Genomic DNA, 22352 nt, shown 5'->3' on the forward strand with positions numbered 1-22352 from the left:
GAAGCCTGACAGAGCATAGGATCAGGTGGCTGAACCATCTTTGTAGTACTCCCCCCCCCCCACTTTAGTCCGCATCCTAAATATTCAGTGCTCATTTGGCTTCCTATTTTTGCTCTGAAAATGATGGAAGAAAATGGAGCCACACATCATTTCTTAACAATCATTATTTTATTAATATATTTTACAAGATTGCAGTTGAAATAATTTTAAATACAAATCTTTTTATACAGAAAGTGTAATAAAGTTAAAATACTTCCTTGTGTAATTCATAGCATTATTGCAATGCTTACAAAATTTTGCATAGAGTGTGCAAGGATTGATGTTACTTGATAAAAAAAGCTTTAATTCTTTTCTCACACAATCACACACACACACACACACACACACACACACACATAAATAAAAATAAAAAGCCAAACGAAATGTGAACTTCATGAAAAATGTGATTTAGAACTTGAACCTTTTGTTGTGGTTTCATGAAAGAGTTTGTGTTTACCATAGGTAAGACAATACATTTTACTATCACAGATGGAAAACTGTGATGGCATATGGGCTGTTTTTATGTTACGTTCACAGACAGATAGGATTCTGACAGCCAAAATGTCATTGCTTATACCAGCAGAGATTGTATTCTGCTCTCAGTGCTCTGTATGCACAACATTTTAGTGGATCAACAGAAGTAGTTATATGATATGTCGAGCACCAGTATCCAGACAAGGCAAGCTATAGCTATGTTTGGGGAAGTGACTCCAATACTGCAGTCCCAAGCAAACTTACCTGGAAACCCCACTGAATCCTGTGGAATGCATATGTTTTGGACAGTTATGGGGAACCTGTGGTTCTCTAGATGTTGCTGAATTACAATTCCCACCATCCCTTACCACTAGCAATAGTGGCTGATGCTGATGGGAGTTAAGCTTCAACAACATCTGGAGGGCCACAGGCTCCTCGCCCCTGCTGTGAGCCATTCCACTCCAGGGACATTGCATCCAGGTTGCTGCTCTTAACTCCAAAAGCTCTATTCCAAGCAACATCCTTCTCTTCAAAGGCAGTAAACCTCTGGGCACTAATGCTGGGAACGTACAGCACATGAGGTCCTTCATGCTCTGTTTATAAGTTTCCTAATTGGCTGCTGTTGGAAACAGAATGCTGGACTAAATGGCCCTTTGATTTGATTCAGCAAGACTCTATTTGCAGATTTTTATATTTCAACATAAGCAAAAGATGGGGACTACAGCCCTTCAACTCCCACCAGCCCTAGAGATCAGTGATGGTGGAGTTGCTTTTGTCAATGTCTGGAGGGCCACAGATTCCTGATTAGTTCCTTGATTTAAGCCAAGAACTTGAGGGCATTTTCAAATGTGATCCTAAAAATGCCTTTGAACCTCTCGCCTGGCATTTGTGTACTTATGTAAATGCTGTCAACACAGAACAGTAAGCAGAGAGCCATTTTTAAAACAAACAGTTAATTCTATCCAATATAGGATTTATACTGATGTTATAGATATGGAAAAACAAACACCCCCCCCCCCCACACACACAATACCTCATGGTGTGTGAAAATTGTTACTTGCATGTGTGATTGTTACTTGCATTTTCATGTGTGAAAATTGTTACTTGCAATGCAGTTAAGCTGAACAGACTATTGTTTGAAATCCTGAGATCTCAGTTCAGCTGAGTTGAGGACTTGGTTGTAAACAAGGACATACGGTACCTAGAGATTGGCCAGGTTGGTCCCTGCCAAGGGTGCAAGATTTGATCCTCTCCACTTTGGCTTCCAGTGATTAGGAGCTAGCCCACTCCTCCATTTCTCTGGGTGGAGGGTGTTGATAATTTTGCCAAGGGAAGGGATGGGGGGCACTGATAGAGCTCCTTGCAGGGGTGGTCGCTGCCGATACAGTTCATTGCACAAGGGAGCCTAGGTATGCCTCTGGTTGTAAACAGATGTATCCATACAAAATCACAATGGAATTTTATTTAGATACAGTAGAAGGGGGGGGGGAGGGAAGAAATATTAAACACCCCATAAACAAATACCAATTAGCAGTTCAGCTTAATAACTTGCTTCTACATTGATACTGATGCTTGCTTGATGGGTGTAAGATGGCAATATTGAGGAAACTGAACAGCAATTGCCTTGGCTATTAATATTATTTAGGCTGCATATGCTTATAATTGGAGCATCATTAATATACCGCTAAAGCATCAATGATTTCTTGCATCTGTAAGACCAACTATAATGAGCTAGACCTGGTGGCTGCAAACTCAGAAAATGGCCAAGAAAAAGGCACTCCTTTAACAAAAATGCTAATTCCTTGTTAGCATATAAAAACCCCTAAGAGTTTCTTTCTCTCATATATGAGAGAGAGAGAGAGAGAGAGAGAGAGAGAGATAATGATATAATGATATAATGAAATGTCTTTACTATGGACTCTTGTTATCCAATCTTGTATGAAAAATAGAATCCCACCCATTTTTTTGTGAGATACATTGTTGTGGTTTTTCAAAAACCAAAGCTGCTCAGAGGTGTTACAGATGCTGCTGTGCTATGAAAAAATCTTGTTGAAGCCCATAGAAATAACATTGCTTTAGAAAGCGGTAATACATTCAGGCAGCAGAAACCCTTGGACTATTTTATCTCTTATCTGTGATTAAGGTTTTAGAATGGGGAAAAAAGAAAACCCACACATGAATGTAGAATAAATTCCTGTAACAACACAAAAGATGCGCCTGCCACATATTATGCAGCAAACTTATTGTTAGAGGAAATGCAGAAATAGTTCATCCTATGGGAACTTTCTGAAAGGCCCCAAAGCCTCTTTACATTTTTTAACAAGCCCATTTTCTAAGTTGGTGCATGTTTATTTCAAGTGTTTGGTAGCAGGGCACTATGCAAATGTAACATTTTTCTATTTTCCTCCTGCCGCCTACACACTCTGGCAGAAAAACAAAGCGGAATGAACAGCAAGGCAAAGAAATTATTTTAAATTGTTCTTTAGTGGACCTTTTCTTTGAAAACTAAAATTGATCACGAAATGATCAACAATTTCTTAAAGAGAAATTAAGAGATGTCTCATCTCTCCTTTGAAAAGGCAACATGCTGCTACTGCTAAAACAATGGTACTAGCAAGAAAAGATTTGAAGCAAAAGATGACAAGGTGCTCTGATACGAGAACATGAAACATTTCCAGCACATGGCAGTGCTGCTGGGTTTTCCTAGCGGAATACCATCTGCACCAGTCAAATTAAATTTCCAAGAGATTTTACATTCCCGTAGTTTTGACAGATTTAGCATGGGAAATTTCAGCCTACCTCCCTTCCCCTTGACATAGATATATACAGGCCTGCTGTGTTACATAGTCACCTCTTCCACCAAAAAGAAGGAGAGATTTTTGGGCAAGTTTGCTACTCTTTAGATTCAGAAAGCCTCAAGAGTTTCCAAAAGCCACAAAAGGTAAAATCTTTCCCAGCCAAACCAAGAGGAAAATATTAAATGGGTTATTCAAATGCAAGGGTGAAACATTTTTAGACAGCCATTCCCCCATCTTATATCAATAATACAGGGAATCCAGTTCAAATAGCAGTATTGCAATTGCCCATGGGTACTCAAATGCAAATAAAGTACACCCCCAAATATATGTTGATACTTTAACATATAGTGGCCAAGTTTGCTCGTCAGGGGAACCATAGATCAGATATCTTAAACCTTTTTAGACTCCGGATCCATTTTTAACCCAAACATGCATTTGGGGACCATTTTCTTAATCTTGTACCATGTTGGTAGTTGTGGTTGTCACCCACCTAGAATTAAGCTTCAACTCACTAGTGGGTCTCACCCTATGAGTTGAGGGCCAGTTCACTGTGAATATGCCGAATGAGACTGTTTTGCTCCTCTCTCACACAATGGAGAGAAACAAGTCACAAGCCCTGGCATAAATCTCTATCAAAGCCTTTACCAGTAACCCCCAAATTGTAGTTTGTTCAGAGGGAAGCAAACCACGATGCCATTTCAGACATAACTCTAGGCCTGGGATCAATTATCTTTTTTTCCCTTCCTCCTTACTGCAAGCTGGTAGGGAAGAGCAGAGTGAAGTATGAATGATTTGCTACTGCATGATAAACCATAAGTTAGACCTTACTGTGACACATGGCCAAGGTCAACAGTCCACAATCCATTCACCTTATACAGTGTTTATCCAACTTGGGTCCCCAGCTGTTGTTGGACTACAACTCCCATCATTCCCACCACAGGTACTGCTAGCAAGGGATGATGGGAGTTGTGGTCTAACAACAGCTGGGGACCCAAGTATACGAAACACTGAGGAGGACTTCAGTGTAACCCCACCGAGCTCTAAGCTGGTTACATATAAATACTTCATAGGGGCACCAACTACGGGTATAAGGGGCTCTGGGTGCCTGAGCAGCCACAAAAGTTTTGTTAGGTGCTCAGCACCTACACCACAGGGCCCCCATGCAACTTCAGAGGTCTTGCAAGGCATCGGAAAGCATCTCTGAGGCCTTGCGAGACCTCGGAGATACTTTCTGAGATCTCGGAACCTGCTGGGTAACACCTTTGACCTCTGACATAGTTAACAAGCTTAATTTATTTCTTCACTGAATCCATAAAGTGCTAATGTCTGGAATAATGTCAGTTTTGGACAGTCCCATGCTGCATTATTAAATACATATAATCTGTCATGTGACAGTTCCTCTCACAGCCATACATCCATTTCTAGAGAAGCCTGGAGCCCATTTATGTCCATGCATATAACTTGGCCCACTGTAAGCTGTCAGTTTCTCTGTTTGACCCTCTTTGAAACAAAACTGCTGCAGTGATGTAATAAAGTCTGTAGCAGTCAGGATGAATTGAGGTAATCTTGAGCATCACAGGGCTCACTCATCCTGGCCCTCCTTCCGTGCCAGTGCTTGTAACTTAAATTGGTGTGGGTGGGTGTGCATTATTTTCTGTTTACCTTTTTTTAAAAATGGCTCAGTTGACACTCAGGTCAGCCTGTGAGTTGGAAAGGGAAGTTTGAATAATCACTAATTTTGGCAATTCACTGTTTCATATATTCTGATGAGAGGCTGGCACTGTAAAGAATGTACCTACTGAGCCCATGGTTCAGTTTCATACTGAACATCGACCAATACACACAGACTGCACTGCATGGAGATTCACTTGTTGACCTAGTAGTTATCCTGGGGTGGATATAGATTTAGACATGCATAGAGATGACCCATTCAAATCAATAGATCTTAAGTTATTTACTGCTAGCTTAAGTCACATTGACTGCAATATGTATACTCGAAATGTGACTAAGTCTGGATCCAACCCATTTGTTGCTGAATCAAACCAAGCCAGAAAGTAATGCAATCTGTTTTCAATGTTGCTGCTGTAAAGGCAACTGATACTAGCCTTCCACAAGACCTTCTAGGTATAAAACCATGCTCTGAAAGCCATAAAAGGTTAGTTGGCACAGGAATGAAGAGCATTTATCTTTATCCATAGCATTTATGGCAGCTTAAGATGTACTGAATATAACAGCAAAGTCTATTAAGTATTTCAGAAAGAGGCAGCTATAATGCAAGAGGTGTAATATTGCAACAACTTGAGGTCAATGACAACATTTCCATTTACTTGTGACAATCAGGCTAAGAACCAGATCTTAAATCCTGATGGAGAAAATCCCTGGGATATCTACTACAGGCATATAAGCTGATGGTATATCTTACATTGATTTCAGTGCAAGCAGGTTCAGCACCCACCTTTGCTTCTCCTTGGCAACCAGAGATAAAGATAAACTGCCATCTGGGAGAAATCCCAGTGTGGAGCAAAACTGAGAAATTACATTATTGGGATATGAGTGAGGACAGTGTCTGGATAACCTATGCCATGAACATGAAGCTGAAGAAAATAAAAAATAAACTAAGAATACCGCAGGGCCCACTAACCTCTGTTCATCAAATGGAAATTAAATGCACAAGTTTTTCAAATAGAAAATGCAGACAGCTGTTCTGGTGACCAGTCCCTGTGTTGTCTCCCCAAGTGACAATATGTCAGCATTCCTTTTAAAGCAGCATTTCTCACAAGACTGCCTACTCTTTTAACACCGGAAGTGGAAAGGATAGAACACAAAGAGAAGCCAATATTGTAACAGAATAACAAACAATTGATAACAAAAACAATAGTTTAAACATAACTTAAAACATACAGGTCTCAGTCGTGTACATATACAGAACATTTTTTTAAAAAATCACAACCATGTTACCAGTATGCTTCCACCAGCACAGATAAACTTCCAAACTTTACATTGGAAGATATTTGTGATTTACCAAAATCTGATATACTTGTGTATACAGACTGATGATACTTTTATCTTTTTAAAAAACTACAATACACTTACACCAGAGACCTGTATGTTTTACAAATTCTTTTAACAACTGAGATTTGAAATAAATAGTTGTGATTTTTTTTTGTTATTCCTTTGGTAAAGGCAATAAATAGGGCACAGTGATTTTTAGTTTTATTTTTGCTTGTGATCTATCTTTCCAACACAATGCCTGGGTTCATTTTTGTACATGTCATAGATGTTCTTTAAATAATGTTTCCCATGAAAACATGACTGATTTGACTAAATTGTCCACAACACGGGCAACACCTGCATGATACAAGGATCTGTTTCATCATTAGATCACATGTATGGCACTCAATATTTATAGGCATGGCTTCTTGTCACACCAAACTATTGCTGTTCAGAAATGTCTGCCTACAGAGTAAAATTCCAAAGCCAGCATAGGTTTATTTATTGCATAAGCCCTAATCTGAGGATTTAAGCATCCTTTAACTTTCATGCTTGACTTTTGTCGGTTCTAAAGAGTTGGGGGAGTGAGAGGAAATGGGAGGTGCTTAGGTGTCAAACCATGTCCTGTTCTACCCAGTTTGTTTTTAAAAGAAAAGGGTTCTAGCAACTGGCAAAGGAGAGTTCTAATAGTTGCTAACACTTGCCTTTTGTAGTAAGCAGGGTGGCTATTTGTTGAACTGGTGGCAAGCTGTAAAGGTCTCCCATGGTAGTACAGGGTGAGTCTTTTAAAAGAGGCCCCATGGAACATGTGTACTCTGTATCCACGGGGCCTCTTTTAAAGGACTCAGCCTGTATAAGATAAATTAGGACCAGTAATTAAGCAAGCATGGATGGGGAAGCTGCAAGCCTCCAGATGTTTCTGGGCTACAACACCCATCATCCCTGGCCATGTCTGGGGTTTTGGGAACTCCAATAACATCTGTAGGGCTACAGGTTCCCCATCTCTATCTAAAAGATATTTGATTCTTATTGGTAGCATCATTTCCAACATCCCACCTCCTCTCTGCATATGACAAAGCTCAACTACCTAAGTGCAGGCAGTAACTAAATTTGTAACTTTAAAGTTGCAAGATCAGGACCCAAATTAACATAAAAAATGAGCTATCAGAAAGATAAGCCCTTCAGAAACAAATACACAAAAACCTAAAGACACCAATGGTTCATTTCAAAGGAACCTAATTTCATTGTCTTGTTTCATTATCAGTAAAATTAATGGGGGGACAAAAGATCAAACAACTCTGTTACATGGCAATATGTATATTTTCTTTGCAGTGCTGAGTTCATTTATCAACCTGACAAGTATTCCTTAATGAAATGGCCTTGCATGTGATCACTGTTCAATAAGAAAAACAAGGATTTTTTTTTTACCACAATACCCACCCCAAACCTCTGAAGATTCAGTCAGACCTCCAGGATAAGCTTTGGATTTCAATACCCAGGTTAAAACATGTCAGAGATGTGGATTTTTTCCAGGTGCCCCATAGTCTATGAATTTCTAGTGAGTCTACTTCATGTTGCTTTAAAAGCTCTCATTCATCTCTCAAAGATTGCAACCCCATCATTCTCTTCAGTCCAACACGCCAAATAAAACTAGTTTCAATAATAAGTATGATGTGCTTCTCCTTGCTGAGTGCATTGACTTAAGGCATAGGCACAAGTCTCCCTCTTTGAACAGAGATGGTGTATAGTCCTGCGTCCCAATACAATGGTTATCCCGGGTGACCCCCTTGGGTTTAAGTACCAGGTAAAAATAATAATATTAATGACAGGAGCCATTCAGTTAGGTTTGAAGTCCCAACAGTGTCACTAAAGGCTGCAATCCTAAACAAACTTACTATGAAATAAGCCTCATTGAATACCTGGGGACTTACTTCTGTGTAAACATACCTAAGAGTGTAAATATATTATAATTTTACCTTTCACCAAAAGTGCACTTCACTGGTGTCTTCAAGCCTCATTTACCGCTAACTTGAAGCACCTAAGTACAATATTTAGTAATGGCTTAATCCAAGCATCATTGAAATCAATGGGTGTGTCTTCCAAACTGACTTCATCAGTCTTGCTATCAAGTTCTTAGTGCTCTCTAGCCCACAAAGAAATTCAAGGAAATGACTTAAATGAAGATATAACACGGTTGCTATAAGTGTAGTTGTCTACCAATTTTTAGTTAAACTTAGGGTTTTGAATGGGTTCCAATATATTTGTATGTTCTTGTTTCATAAATTACAGAAATGCATGTGGGAGTTATTTATGAAACCGTTTTTTTCATAAAATGTGTGCCCTTCTCTTGATAAATTTGTGATGCTGTTAATATTTCCATTCATAGAGGATTCCTCTAGAGAAAACAATGTCCTGTGGTAAAACATATTGTAGCACAAGTTTTTTGTGCCACAAAAAACTTGTTAGTCTTCAAGTGCCACAGGACTCTTTGTTGCTGTTGCTACAACAGACCAACATTACCACCCTTTCCCTAGTTCCTGTAGGGAAGTGTGCCTTGGGTTCAGCTTTGAAGGGAACTCACTGTACTGCTTTTCAATGAACTGACTGTGTCATAACCAATGCAAACCACTAAAAAACTTCTTCAAAATAAGCATCTCTGATAGTGCAACTGTCAAAAAGGGGGGGGGGGAGAGACATTGACTTTTTATGGCTCACCCCACAACATTTTATACCATTAATTAAGTTAACTTGGTTTTAAAAATTCACATTTATTCACCTTTCCAGCCAAAGGGCCCCAAAGACATGGACCCTTTACTTTGCCAAGTTCCATCAGATATATTCCCATTCAGTACTGTAATAATAAAAAAGCATTTCCAGAAACTAAGGAATGCTTTCATTTTCAGAAACTGAAATGTTGACAGCAAAGGGCGAACCAGACACCTGTCAGTTGTATTCTTCCTATATTTTTGTATGTAAGGTGGCCAATCAGAAACATATTGCTTTGTGCTGACATTAAGAGTTTCTCTGCACTTTCTGTACTATTTTTTTAATGTTTTGCTGTGGGTTAAATGGACATCCCATCCCATGCTACTTGCACAATCTATTCTAGTTCCCTGGTCATCTGCACTGTAGACAGTAATGGTCCTGAGAGCAGCATGTTTGGAATAATTGAAAGCTGAACATGATTAATACAAGGTTTTCCTTTGCTGAATTATTTCCTTCCTTCCATGGGACCATTTTTTCCTACGCTTTCTGAAATGGAAGAGCAATTGCTTTTTCCTGAAGACGCACCTATGAGATGGGTCATGCGCTCTCTGTGCATGGACTACAGAGGCAGAAATGCCAGGACACATCTCAGCCAAATGTGTGAGAATAGACCCTAGTGCTCCTTTTCAGGATTACAACCACATGCTTGTCCATCTGGCCTTTAGCTCTCATAAACAATATATTGAATGGACTTTACAGCTTATCATAAAATGGCCTGCAACTCTTACTCCTCCACTGATACGACTCTCCTTGATGTGCCATCTGTGTTATCTTTGTTGTTGCTGCTCTGCCTCCCACCTATAGGCACTGAGGAATCCTCTTAGTGCTCCATGTGATTGGAAGTCCCAGTAACACAGGGCTACTGGTTGTGTGGAGGACTCTCCGCAAGCACTGCCAGCTTTCCATTCATGCTATCACATGGAGGTTGGGAGCAGAGCAGAGCCAGGAAGATGGGCACAACGTCAAGGGCACTTCATCACACGGAGGCCCTTTAAATGCATTGAATCCCTTCACCCAGATAAAATGTGAAGGAGCCTTTTTATGTCATCGAGGTGGCTGCTATCAGGCCTAGGATTATGGAGAGTGCTGCAGAACACCACTCTTGCAGTATTTGCTTCTAATTAAAAATGAACAGTGTGTAATTTAACCACAGGTGTCTTGGAGCACCCTAAGCAGTAGGTAATTTTGTCATCATATCTGATGGATTTTCATGGCAGGATAATAATCAGAGATGCTTGTCTCATCATGCTCTCTTTAACCGGGCCGTTTACTCTTTGCTTTGAAGTGACTGTAAATAACAAGAGAATCTCATTTCTACATACCATAACCGTGGTTCTCAAAGTGGAAGGGGGTAACATCCCCTAAGGAGGGGAAGGCAGCAGTTAAACAATTGTGACATCCTACTGTCTGAACATTTCTGAGCCTATTATGGGTTATGAAGTGAGGTACAATGCAACTCACCTCCTCACAGTTCCTCCTGGGTATTAAACCGATCGATAATTCTTATGAAATTTTTTTGTTTGTTTCCTTGCCTTTGATGGTTCTACTTTCAGGCCTAGGTTGAGAAGGATTGGTATAAGCTGAGCTGGCTTTTTTTGGGCGAGGGTTTGTCTTTATCTTAGGGTTAGTTCACACATGACATTGTACCTACACAAGTGTACACGGATTAGAAAAGACATAGGAACCTTGTGTACATCATCATGTGTGAAGATCACATACCAGTCTAGTTTTCATAAACACTATGGAATGCCATAATTGCAGAGCCAAGTATCTGTACATGTAGCAGATCAAACATGGGTGCAGTCTTGTTAAATGACTCCCCCCCCCCTATTTCCATGCAGGTAAAATGTCATGTGTAAGGTACAACTAAATTTTAAAAGGCTTGAAAGCATTTTCTTGACTGATAGAGGCTTGCTATGACACGATTTGAATACTCCTGGAATGATCTGGATCCAATTTGCACATTTTCAAATTTTGATGTGGGAGCAATAAATGCTACACAAAGAGGGTCACCCTGGAATTTCTTGTACTGAAACTTAATTTTACACAAAGGATATATATATATATTTATTTATATCTATATATATCTATATATTTATATATTCACACGCACACACACGCACACGCACACACAAAAGTCTTTGATAGGCTTTCTGTGTTCTAGTAAAAATAGTTGGCAGCTGCTATCTGGGAAGCCAAAAAAGGCCTTTGTGCTGCCAGCTACGCCTGCCACAAACGGTCTCTCTCAAAGGCAGACACTTGTCTTTATCTGGCAGGTGGAACTACTTCCTGCTTGAGACAGGAATAACCTCCCGTTGGGACACACACAAAGCTCGTAGATTTTTTGCCTGGATCCGGTAGAGGAGAAAGATCCCAGAGGCAATCTAGGTAGTTTGATATTTGCAGCCTCCAACGTTATCTGAAGAGGAAGAGAGAAAATAAATTAGCATTGAAATGGATTTGTCAGCCCTTCGATTTAAAACGTTCAGTGGGAAATTGACTTAAGTTCACATGGTCTGCTTATTTTTTTTACACAAATAGTCAGCTAGATCTATAGTATAATCTTGTATATCTGGATGCTATGTAAAAATTACATATAGTACCAGTCTGCCACTCACTCTTTGTGCTCCATATGAATCTTGCATTCACCAATTCATGTGTAGATACAGACAGAGCTTACTGTTCCCCTTTCTACTGTCTGGCAAATGAGTAAAGTGCTATGTCATTATCTATTCCAATGAATGCAGGAATAGTGGATAGGATATAGGATTCACATTTACCAGACACTAGCAATTATTTCCCAGGGCTAGCTTAAGTTTTGTGCACTTCTTGCATTTTGTTGTGTTTGCTGGATAATTAGGTAAAGGTAAAGGACCCCTGGACGGTTAAGTCCAGTCAAAGGCGACTATGGGGTTGCGGCACTCATCTTGCTTTTAGGCCGAGGGAGCTGGCGTTTATCCACAGACAGTTTTCTGGGTCATGTGGACAGCATGACTAAACCGCTACTGGTGCACAGAGGACCGTAACGTGTGCCAGAGCGCACCGAAATGACGTTTACCTTCCCGCCGCAGCGGTACCTATTTTATCGACTTGCACTGGTGTGCTTTCGAACTGCTAGGTTGGCAGGAGCTGGGACAGAGCAATGGGAGCTCACCCCATTATGGGGATTTGAACCGCCAACCTTCTGATCGGCAAGCCCAAGCCCAAGACAGCACACTAAAAGGAAAGGTGTAGAGCACACTTATTATATTCATGTTAAATTTCAGAAACATTAAAAAAATCAGAAATTAGTTTGGAAGTTAAGCTTCCATGAACTGGAGAACTGAGCCACTTTCGGTACTTCTTTTTGCTTTTTGGCTGAGTGACTCTCTGAGTATTTGTAGACTGCTTCCATACCTCCAGTCACCCCTGAATATTTACAGCCACCTCCCACATATTTGGAAATAGAATGAATGTCATCTAGGCCAGAAGGAACAATCTTTAATAAGTTTCATTTTTCAAATTAAGCATCAAGAGCAACATGTGTTGTTTTAGGTAACTGAAAGTTATCTCTGAGCTGTAAAGTGGGAATCAAGCAGTCTACCTTTTGCAGAACAAGAAAACAAAAATTTAAAATAATGTTCATTTCACGTTATACTGCAGCTGCTCTAAAGTTCATAAATAACAGATTTACAAATAAGTCCCTTAATGAACAATACTCTGAGATACTTCGGGGACAACGGTTGAGCTATAATCCCAGACTCTTAAGCATCTTCAACAGCGGAAATGTTTGTTCTGACATATTCCTTTCCTTCAAATAGGGAAGTGATGCTCAGCTTTACAAATCAATACAGGTGAGTTAAGTGTTCCTCATTGGAAAAATGCATGATATAAGATTTAATTATGCTAGTCAAGTAAATCTCACTTTAAAGTGACAAGGAAGAAGAGAATTTAGTAGTACTGCACATTTTTACAGCTGCATAAATCTGTTTCACACAACCAATGCTATTATCCCAGCACTTTAAAACTAATAAATCACCTTGCCATTCTGTATGGAAGGAGTGTAGTCTGTATACAATGAGTTCCATCATTCCTACAAGGAGCTCTAACACACATGCTAAGCCTAGGAAAAGGGTAAAGGGACCCTTGACAATTAAGTCTAGTCGCGCATGACTCTGCAGTTGCGGCGCTCATCTCGCTCTATAGGCCGAGGGAGCCGGCGTTTGTCCGCAGACAGCTTCCGAGTCATGTGGCCATCATGACTAAGCCACTTCTGGCAAAACCGGAGCAGTGCACGGAAACGCTGTTGACCTTCCCGCTGGAGCGGTACCTATTTATCTACTTGCACTTTGATGTGCTTTTGAACTGCTAGGTTGGCAGGAGCTGGGACCGAACAACGGGAGCTCACCCCGTCGCGGGGATTCGAACCACTGACCTTCTGATCGCCAAACCCTAGGCTCTGTGGTTTAGACCACAGCACCACCCGCTGCAGTGCTAAATAGAATTGCTAAGTGAACACTGTCATCCCATTTTTTAAACCTTTAAACTACCTGAAGATACTGCACACTGTGTACAACAATAATTAAAAATAAAAGGCCCTCGTGGAAGGCCCAGATTATTCACTTGGAGATTTACTTAGTGTTCCACCTACCTCTCCATCTTTGGATTCCAGCTTGAGCTCTGTCCTACATGTAGCTTCCAAGTTGCCAGCTTCTGCATTGATTTCAACTCCCTTGGGAGCCTCCATCACCAGAAAGCGTGTTGGTGACTCAAGTCTGAAACATCAAGAAGGGTTCAGATTACTTCCTTTATTTATTTCTCCTGGAAACTTGTTTGTAATAGAGAACTATATATGTATTCCTTGAAGTTAATAGACTCCATTACAACATGATGCTAAAGAGCATGCCCACTAAACCACATTTTGATGTGGTTGCGTTTCACACATCTCTAACAACGAATCTGTGACTAAGCCCCATCTTTATAGAGTCACATAATCTGCCACACTAACATGATCTAGTGTTAGGTTTGTATCAGACTACATTTCATTCATGTTAGTATTCTGTAAGAAGGCAGGTGGCATCCTGAACACCAGTTTGCATTAGCTTAGAAGAGGGTATTTTAAAGGTCTGTCAGTTTACTTTCCACACTTTACTTTGCTGCATATTTTGTGATTTTAAATCTCTGCTGGAGTTCTCACACCAAAGAGTTCTTGCCCCAAACTAGATCTTGGCATCCTGGAAATTCTCCTTTTTTATTATACCTAGCATTTTAACCAAAATGGAAATAGAAAAACAAACAGCAAACAGCAAACAGCAAACCCAGACTAGAGTAGCAGTTTCAGACTAGACCCCCCCCTTTTTAGCTCTAACCTCCGTCCTTTATACTGCATATGTATACGTACTGCATTTTTCTATAATTCACCATTTTCTTTCCCCTACTCTCTTAACCTCTATGTCTTCCCGCCACTCTTTTTCCTTTTATTAAAAAAATGAAAGGGAAAATTGCAGCGATGCTACTGGGTGATCTAAATTGGGTTGGTGTACAACCCAACTGTGGATCCTGATCTACCAAACAAATACAAAAGCACATTCATTGTTTATCTGCCTGTCTTACTGTTTCATGACTAGTCTTAACAGCAGTGCAAAAAGTTCCGCTTAACTTCCCATAATCTTTAAAATTCATGTTTAGGACACTGCAGTCTTAAATCAAAACAGCCAGTGGCAACCATGTACCTCCTTAGGAAGTGCCTTCAGATTATCACTGAAGCTCTGCAAAAGTAGTCATCAACAAAAAAGCAAAACTTTATTTTTCCTAGCTTGTTTGAAAACCTGCAGTGTAATTTATTGGAGGTCAGCATATCAGTATGTTCTGTAGTTTCAGAGGAATTCATTCTGTTGGAGCAGTCATTACTTATCCAGATTTCTAGTTTTCATTTCCTGCATCATACACAAGCTCATTAATCACTCCAAAACGAGGACAGCAAAATCATATTTTCTGCATTACATCTGCCTCCAGCAGCACAGACTATGGTGCTTCCTTTGCTTTCCTAAGTAGATAGGAAATAAATATTTTCAAATATTCAACATATGGCAAACTTTTAAATTTTGCCAATTTTTAAATTTAAGGACAGATTTTGAAGCAAAATTTGAACTCATATTTTCAATGTGAAATTAACTGTTAGCTGAAAGTTCAACTATGTTAGACATACTGCTATATCTTGATTCCCCCCCCCCCGGGCTTCTAATATGAAATCTTATAACCTGCTGACTCTTAAATACTAGTAATTCCCACTGCATGTGATCTATCAAATCTTATAAAATGCAATTATATGTCAACTATCAAATACTATTGCACAACAACCATCAAATATTGTCCAGTATTATTATCATTTTCCTTTTTTTGGGGGGGGGGGGAATCATGGGTTATTTGAAAACTTTACCAGGGGTTCCTTGATGAGAGACTAGCTCCCCTACTTCTGCTGATCTTCTTTTGCAATGTGCAAATATAGAGGAATACAGGGTGTGTTCAGGTGAGTCTCAGTTTACTATGGACAATGGTGAGGCCCAACCCTGCAGACATAAGCACTTATTGATTCAATGGCAGGGTGGCATTGGCAAAGCAAGCTGCATTGAGGAATGGCTGTAATCCACTGGCAGAGCAAATGATCTGCCTGCAGAAAGCCCCTACTTGAAGCCATGGTACCTCGATATACTGAGGGAAAGACTCCTGTCTAAAATCCCACATGGACCAATGTCAGTCAGTGTCGAACTAGATGGACTAGTGATCAGATATCAGTATATCAGATAAAAGGCAGACAGGCTCCTATCAAATTAGGCATATCCAGACAAGTTGTTGCTGGCAATAATCTATTTTACACAGTGAGGTGAAGAGTCCTGGTAACAGGAAAGGAATGGCAATGCCTTTTGTAAAAAATGTCACTTGCCCAAAGTTGCCCAAAGTTGATTCCTTACTATTAGCCACTGTCAAATGTCTGAAGTCGTCACTAATTGATGGGGTACTTAAAAGAAACAGATTAGTATTGACTATTACCAATACTTTATTTTTGGAACTGCCTTTTTGGAAACTGCAGTTGATCTTTTGGCTGGCAACTTGTTGAGCCAGTTTTAGAATTGCTGTTCTATGCCATTTTTAGGGTTTCAGTTTTTGTTTTGTTTTTGTTTATTGTTTCAACGTTTTTTGGAAATCCATATTTAAAAAGTGAGCTAGCATTTTAAATGTTTTAATATTGGAGTATACTTTGAAAGAGAGACCATTATCCTCTCAAATGTTTAATGTTCTTAATGAACTAAAGTAGTCGATGGGCTGTATCTGCATAAGTTAGACTAGACCTGTCACAGAAGGGGTGTTGGCTACTCCCGAGTAAGCACTCAACACATCGTCCGGATTTTTCAGAGTTTTATTATTGTGCATGCTATATACAGTGGTGAGATGTCTCAAATCATGTCTGCTCTGCATGGGGCAGAAGCCCGCAATGGCGTCTCATGGGCTCTGACCCCCCTTTTAAGACTGGGCATCCAAACGCCCCTCCTCCTTGTTCTACGAGTCCTCCGTGGTCCCAAAACAGGCTCCTGAAGTGCCCTTCTACCTTCCAGCCCCTGCTGAAGCTAGCTCCGCCCCTGCTTCCCTGCTCCCAGCCTGGAGCTGAGCCTCCAGGACTCTGCAGAGCCCTGGACCCTTCTTTACCACTTCCTGTTCCTGGTTTTCCCTCCCAGACTTGCTGCTCTCGCTTCTGCTCTCCCAGCTGGTAGAAGTAAGCAGAGTGGGCTGCTCTCTGCAAGCCCTCTCTCTTACAAGACCTATTGGAATTAATTGACAAGTTCATGTCTATTAATTCCATGGGTGCACTTTGATACGAACATTGGATATGACCATATGTATTGCTATTTATGGAGCTTTCTATTTCAAATCTCCTTCATTATTCCATAAAGAGCATTCTTTAATCTAAACTGCTCATCAGCTTATGCCTATAGGAATATTATTGTCTGTCTATCTATCTATCTATCATCTATCTATCTATCTATCTATCTATCTATCTATCTATCTATCATCTATCTATCTATAAATCCAGGGAGACTTTGCATTGAACTTGAACTATGCATTGCAGCAACTCTGGGTTATTATTTCTTCTGTGTTTAATTATTTCCAATGGCACTATAATATTTCACATTGGGCAGAAAATTAGCCACATCATCAACTATGTCGCACCTTAATTGGTAAATAACTATGTCAAACAGTCCTACAGCCAAATCAATTTGCAGACAACTAACTGCTATCTTAGGCTGGGAATGTGATCTTTGTTTTGTTAAAATCAATGGGCTTCCTATCCAGACTGACATGCCTATGTGATTCTGAAATTTATGTGTCATCTTCCAAAGAACCAATTATCTCCTCCAGTCCCATTCAAAGGAAGATGCAACAATTTTGCCTATTGATCAAAAGCTAATTAACCAACATGCCTTTGGCTTGAAGATGTTATAGTCATTCTGATATTTGGACCTCACTGTTTGATTACCATGGAGTGATAACATGTCTGTAATAGGAAATACATATTCTGACTGGAAAGGTTTTTGGTTTGAGATGCAAGGATACTTCATAGTTGATGCTTCAGTGAATTCTTGCATCCAGGGGTGTGTCTGTTGGCTCAACCATCCCTGAGCCATGATGGCAGACAGAACTGTGGGATCACAATTTTTAGTCTTTTGGTTTTTTATTGTTGTTTTTAATTGGTTTTAATGAAAGCCACTTCGAGTTGTGTTGTAAGAAAAGCAACTAGCAAATATGATAAACAATCATCAATCCAAGGTCTCATGGTGAGAACTGCCAAAAGCCATCTATGAATCTGAAATAGTTCAGTGATGTTCAGCTCCACTGCATCCTTTCAAAGGCTATAAAAACAAAATCCAGAAATGGAGTGGTCTGGTCTTAGGAACTGTAGAACAAAAGGTTAGGGATTAATTGCCAATCATGCCTGTTTTTAAGCAGCAACTCTAGTTTGCTTTGCATTTTCAGTGTTGTATGCATTCATACATCACACACACATCATATGCTTTAAAAAGTCACGGAAATGGAAGGATCAATCTCGTACACACAAGAGAAAGAACCAACAATGCGGCATACCTTAACAGTGCTAAACACACATAAGGATGAAACATTGTTCCCAAAAAACATACTTGGTGTTGGGGGGGGGGGGAGAGAAGGAAGAAAAGGGGCCATATTCACTCTTTCCCCCGAATGTCCCTGAGATGATGATGCTATGCCATTCTATACTACTTCCATAGGGACATTCAGTCTCACATTGGAAGGGAATGTCACTGGGTGCTGAGGTCAGCTTTCTACTACCTGAAGAAGTTTCAAAGTTGTTGTTTTTTGGAAGGGGCCTGAAGAGTTTGGACTTGGTATCCCACCTTTCACTCCCCTTAAGGAGTCTCAAAGCAGCTAACAGTATCCTTTCCCTTCCTCCCCCACAACAAACACTCTGTGAGGTGAGTGAGGCAGAGACTTCAGAGAAGTGTGACTAGCCCAAGGTCACCTAGCATCTGCATATGAAGGAGCGGGGAAGCGAACCCGGTTCACCAGATTACGAGTCCACCGCTCTTAACCACTACACCACGCTGAAAGAAATCTTTAGTCATCTTATCATGAATGGTAAGCTCATCCTTACTCAGGAATTCTTAGAAGTTGCCTTTGCCCTGAAGGTTGTCAAAATCCCTCCCCGCCATCTTTGTGGGGGACAAATTATTCTGTGAAAGTGTTAGGGGGGGGGGAGGTGGCTATGTAGCCTGATCTCAGGTATACTTAAAGCAGAGTGAGCTTGCCTCAGAGCCGAGTATGTAAAAAGAAAGAAATTAGTCATTCAGGAGAGTCTTTCTTAATCACTGCAGCTCATGACACATATTCCATAAAAATATGTATTCCATTAAAAAAAAACACAACCAAGTGCTTTGTAAACATACCTTGAATATCATGGCTCACAATAAAATATTTATCATGATTATTTATTGCATGGCACAAGCATCAATCTCATTTTCAATTATGTTCTAATGAAATGCACCAATTACTGTTTAAACGGTGACATACAATGCTAATCTCATTCAACAGAGATAAACCTTGCTTACACAAGCTTTTCGGCATACTTTCTTAAGCAGCATTAATTACGGATATAAACAAAGATGTATTATTATCTTGGTATTCAGTGATAAATCCTGTGTTTTAGTTTGGCATGTTATTCTGTTTGACACTCTTAATTACTAGGCAGTTTCTAACAATGATGCTGCTAACTTAGTTCAGGTGCAGCTAAGTTCTGAACCCAGTTATTGTGATCCAGGGTTTGAAACTATGTACTGTACAACTCTCTTGAAGTACACGAGATGGGGCTGGCTTGCAAAAATAGCAGCAGTGGCTGGTTATACTCTTCATCAGTAGAACAGAAGGACACCAGTAGAACTCCCAACTGGCTGTCAATGATTTTGAACAAAAACCCCGTCATCCTGACAAGCACTTCGCCCAGCGAGAGTGGTAGCAGCGGGTCAGGCGGGGGGAATGAGGAAGGGAGAGGAATGGAGGGAAGGCTCAGTGAGGTATCAGAGCCCTCACACCGCCCAAGCCAACTAGTGGAGGGAGGGAGGCTCAGCGATGTATCAGAGGCCCTGCACTGCCCTAGCCAACAGGTGGAAGAGGGAGCGCAGCTGCTTCTGGCGCCCAAATTGAGGCGCACACTCAAACACAGGTTTAGGGGGTGGCGTTTCGGGGTCCCCAAGCTATTATGCTGGCCCAGGAGCAGAAGGGCGCCATGCCCGGATTCTGTGAGTGACATGTTTTCTGCTATCTCTGCACTGTAAATAGTGTGCACAATAAAACCCTTAAAGACAGAACGGACTGGAGCATCTTTACTCGGGAGTAGCCGTAACAATCCCCTGACAATAACAAATGAAAAATCATGTGCAGGTTTAAAGATACACAAATAGTGGCTGTTTTTCTGATCTAGGAATGGGCCTTTCCCTTTGGAATGATGGAAAGTGCCACACATGGATATTGAGCAGAAGCAGACCACTATAAAGTTCTAGGGAAGGACAGGATCCGGAGGGAGGGGTGTCTCCCTGCCAACAAGCCAAAATCTGAGCAGGTTGAATCTGGTGCCTTCCAGGTGTTTGGAACGCCCAACTAGCATCAGCCCATCCAGTATGGCCAATGGGATTACAGTACGTCATTCAACAAATCTGGAGGGCATCAGGTTGGAGAAGGCTAGAATATCCTCTGGATATTAAATCATCATCATCATCAACAACAACAACAACATTATGTCAGCTCAGTTTCCAGAGATCGATTTTTTACTATACTAAGATAGGAAAATAAAAAGAAAGACACAGTGTTCTGAACTGATTTTGCTATCCAATTCCTGCATAATACATAAGAGTATGATACTTAGAGTACATACAGTGAAAATGATTACAAAAGACAATAATTGCCAAATAGAAGCTTCTGGGCAGTTGCTTAGGCCTGAATACACACATATAGGATGAAAGCTAAGGGGATCTAAAAATGAGCAAGATACTACTGCATGCTCTGCAATCCTGTCTTTTACAAATGAGAATATGGCAGTGAGGCCGGAAAAGGCAAAATGCCACCATGCAAACCAACACCGCTACTTTAGGGATGTGCACAGTAAACGCCTAGTCAAATACTGGTTTCTACATTTATATTGCACTACCATTTCAAATGAATAAAGTGTTTTGCAAACTTCATTTTTCCCTCTTCATTTTTTTTTTTTTGAGTTTTGCATATTACGAAATTGATAATGGGAATGTGTGACTTGTCCAGTATTATTCTGCAACTAAATGTTTGAATATGGGTTTCTCGCCGAGCTTTCTGGCTACTATACTAACTCATATTTATTTATTGTATTTATAATGCTACCTCTTTCTCCAAGGGGCTCAAGGTTGGTGTCCATGGTTTACCTGCTCCTCATTCAATACCCACAATAAACCTGTGAGGTAGGTTAGGCTGAGAGGCAGTGACTGTCCAAGGTCACCCAGTGAACTTTACAGTGCATTTAAATGTGGAACCACACATGTACTATAATACAGATCTATCTGTATGTCCCTGTGTGACATCCTATTAAGCATTTGAACTCAGATCACACTAGCTCAATTTGAAAAAACTCTCTCAGCATAATAAAGCTTCTATAACCTGATGGCAATTTTTGAAGAATAGTTTGAAGACTTGCTGACATGGCACTACACCTGTGGCTTATTCATTTGTGCAGAGTCAATTGGTAATGATTCAATTAAGATGATTAATGAAGACTTAATTTATTTACTTGGATCCTGTTTTAATTAACAAGAAACATTCAATATTTCAACTAGCCAAACATTTTGTCTGAGACCTCATAGATTCCCCACCCCCCAGCATCACCAGGAAAATGAGTGCTTATTTACTCAATGCCAGTTTTCACACTTCACTAAACCTTTTCTGTAGCTGTCAGCAACAACTCCTTAGGAGTAAAATTGATGCTCTTTGGATCAGAAATGAATACTGCTTTCAGTTGTCTGTCATTTTAAGAGGGGGAAAATGACACTAACAATATATGTTAAAGAAAACAGACAAGATGTAGAATATACACATTTCAAGTGATACATTTCCTAAGAATTCAGGGGATTTTGTATATGCAGTTTCCACTTGCTCAAGCTCAAAGGTTATCATGACATTTAGGCTGCAGTCTTAAAATACAATTGCTTTGAAACAGGTCACAATGTGACTTATTTCTGCGTAAGCATACACGGGGCTGTCTTTGAAAAGTGCTCAGAAACTGTCCCAAAAAGCTGCAGCTAGATTGTGGGCTATGCTTCTATTTTTGTAATTATTTGTATGTTTTTCGTAGATCTTTTATATTTATATTGTTGGCATCCATTGAGAAATAAACAGTAAATTGCAAGAACTCAGGCCAGGAGGAAGATGAATTTCAAGTAAGTCTTCAAAAGGTTTTATTTATGTAATGATAGGATGAATTCAAATAGGAATCAATTCCAGTATGATAGTGAGGCAAATAAAAATTAATGTTTTGATGTTTTAATGGTCAGAGTGTACCAAGTATGTTTGCAAACATACTTGGTACACTCTGACCATTAAAACATTGCTGATGAAGAATTAGCGAAACAGGGCCTTGTCCTGGGATTTTTTCACTGGAATTAATTTACTGTTTATTTCGGAACTTCATCAAGAACTCCAATTTCTACAGGCATCCATTGAGAGACAAATTACTGTGTATATTCTACATCAACCGGTTGT

At 40.1% G+C, this 22352-nt stretch overlaps 1 protein-coding gene across 4 annotated transcripts in view; it reads right to left on the bottom strand.

The window, feature by feature from the left end:
* Positions 1 to 149: 149 nt before the first annotated feature.
* Positions 150 to 22352, bottom strand: part of SGCD (sarcoglycan delta) — a 401606-nt gene continuing 379403 nt past the window's right edge. For all 4 annotated transcript variants that reach the window (XM_035105743.2, XM_035105742.2, XM_035105746.2 and 1 more), the window contains 2 exons: positions 13699 to 13822; positions 150 to 11487 (listed from right to left, as the gene is read on the bottom strand). In XM_035105743.2, coding sequence (XP_034961634.1) covers positions 11314 to 11487; positions 13699 to 13822 — 298 coding nt within the window. In that variant the 3' untranslated portion in view covers positions 150 to 11313. The remainder of the gene's footprint in view (positions 11488 to 13698; positions 13823 to 22352) is intronic.

Source organism: Zootoca vivipara, chromosome 2 (genome assembly GCF_963506605.1).
Source record: "Zootoca vivipara chromosome 2, rZooViv1.1, whole genome shotgun sequence".
Lineage (NCBI taxonomy): Eukaryota > Metazoa > Chordata > Lepidosauria > Squamata > Lacertidae > Zootoca > Zootoca vivipara.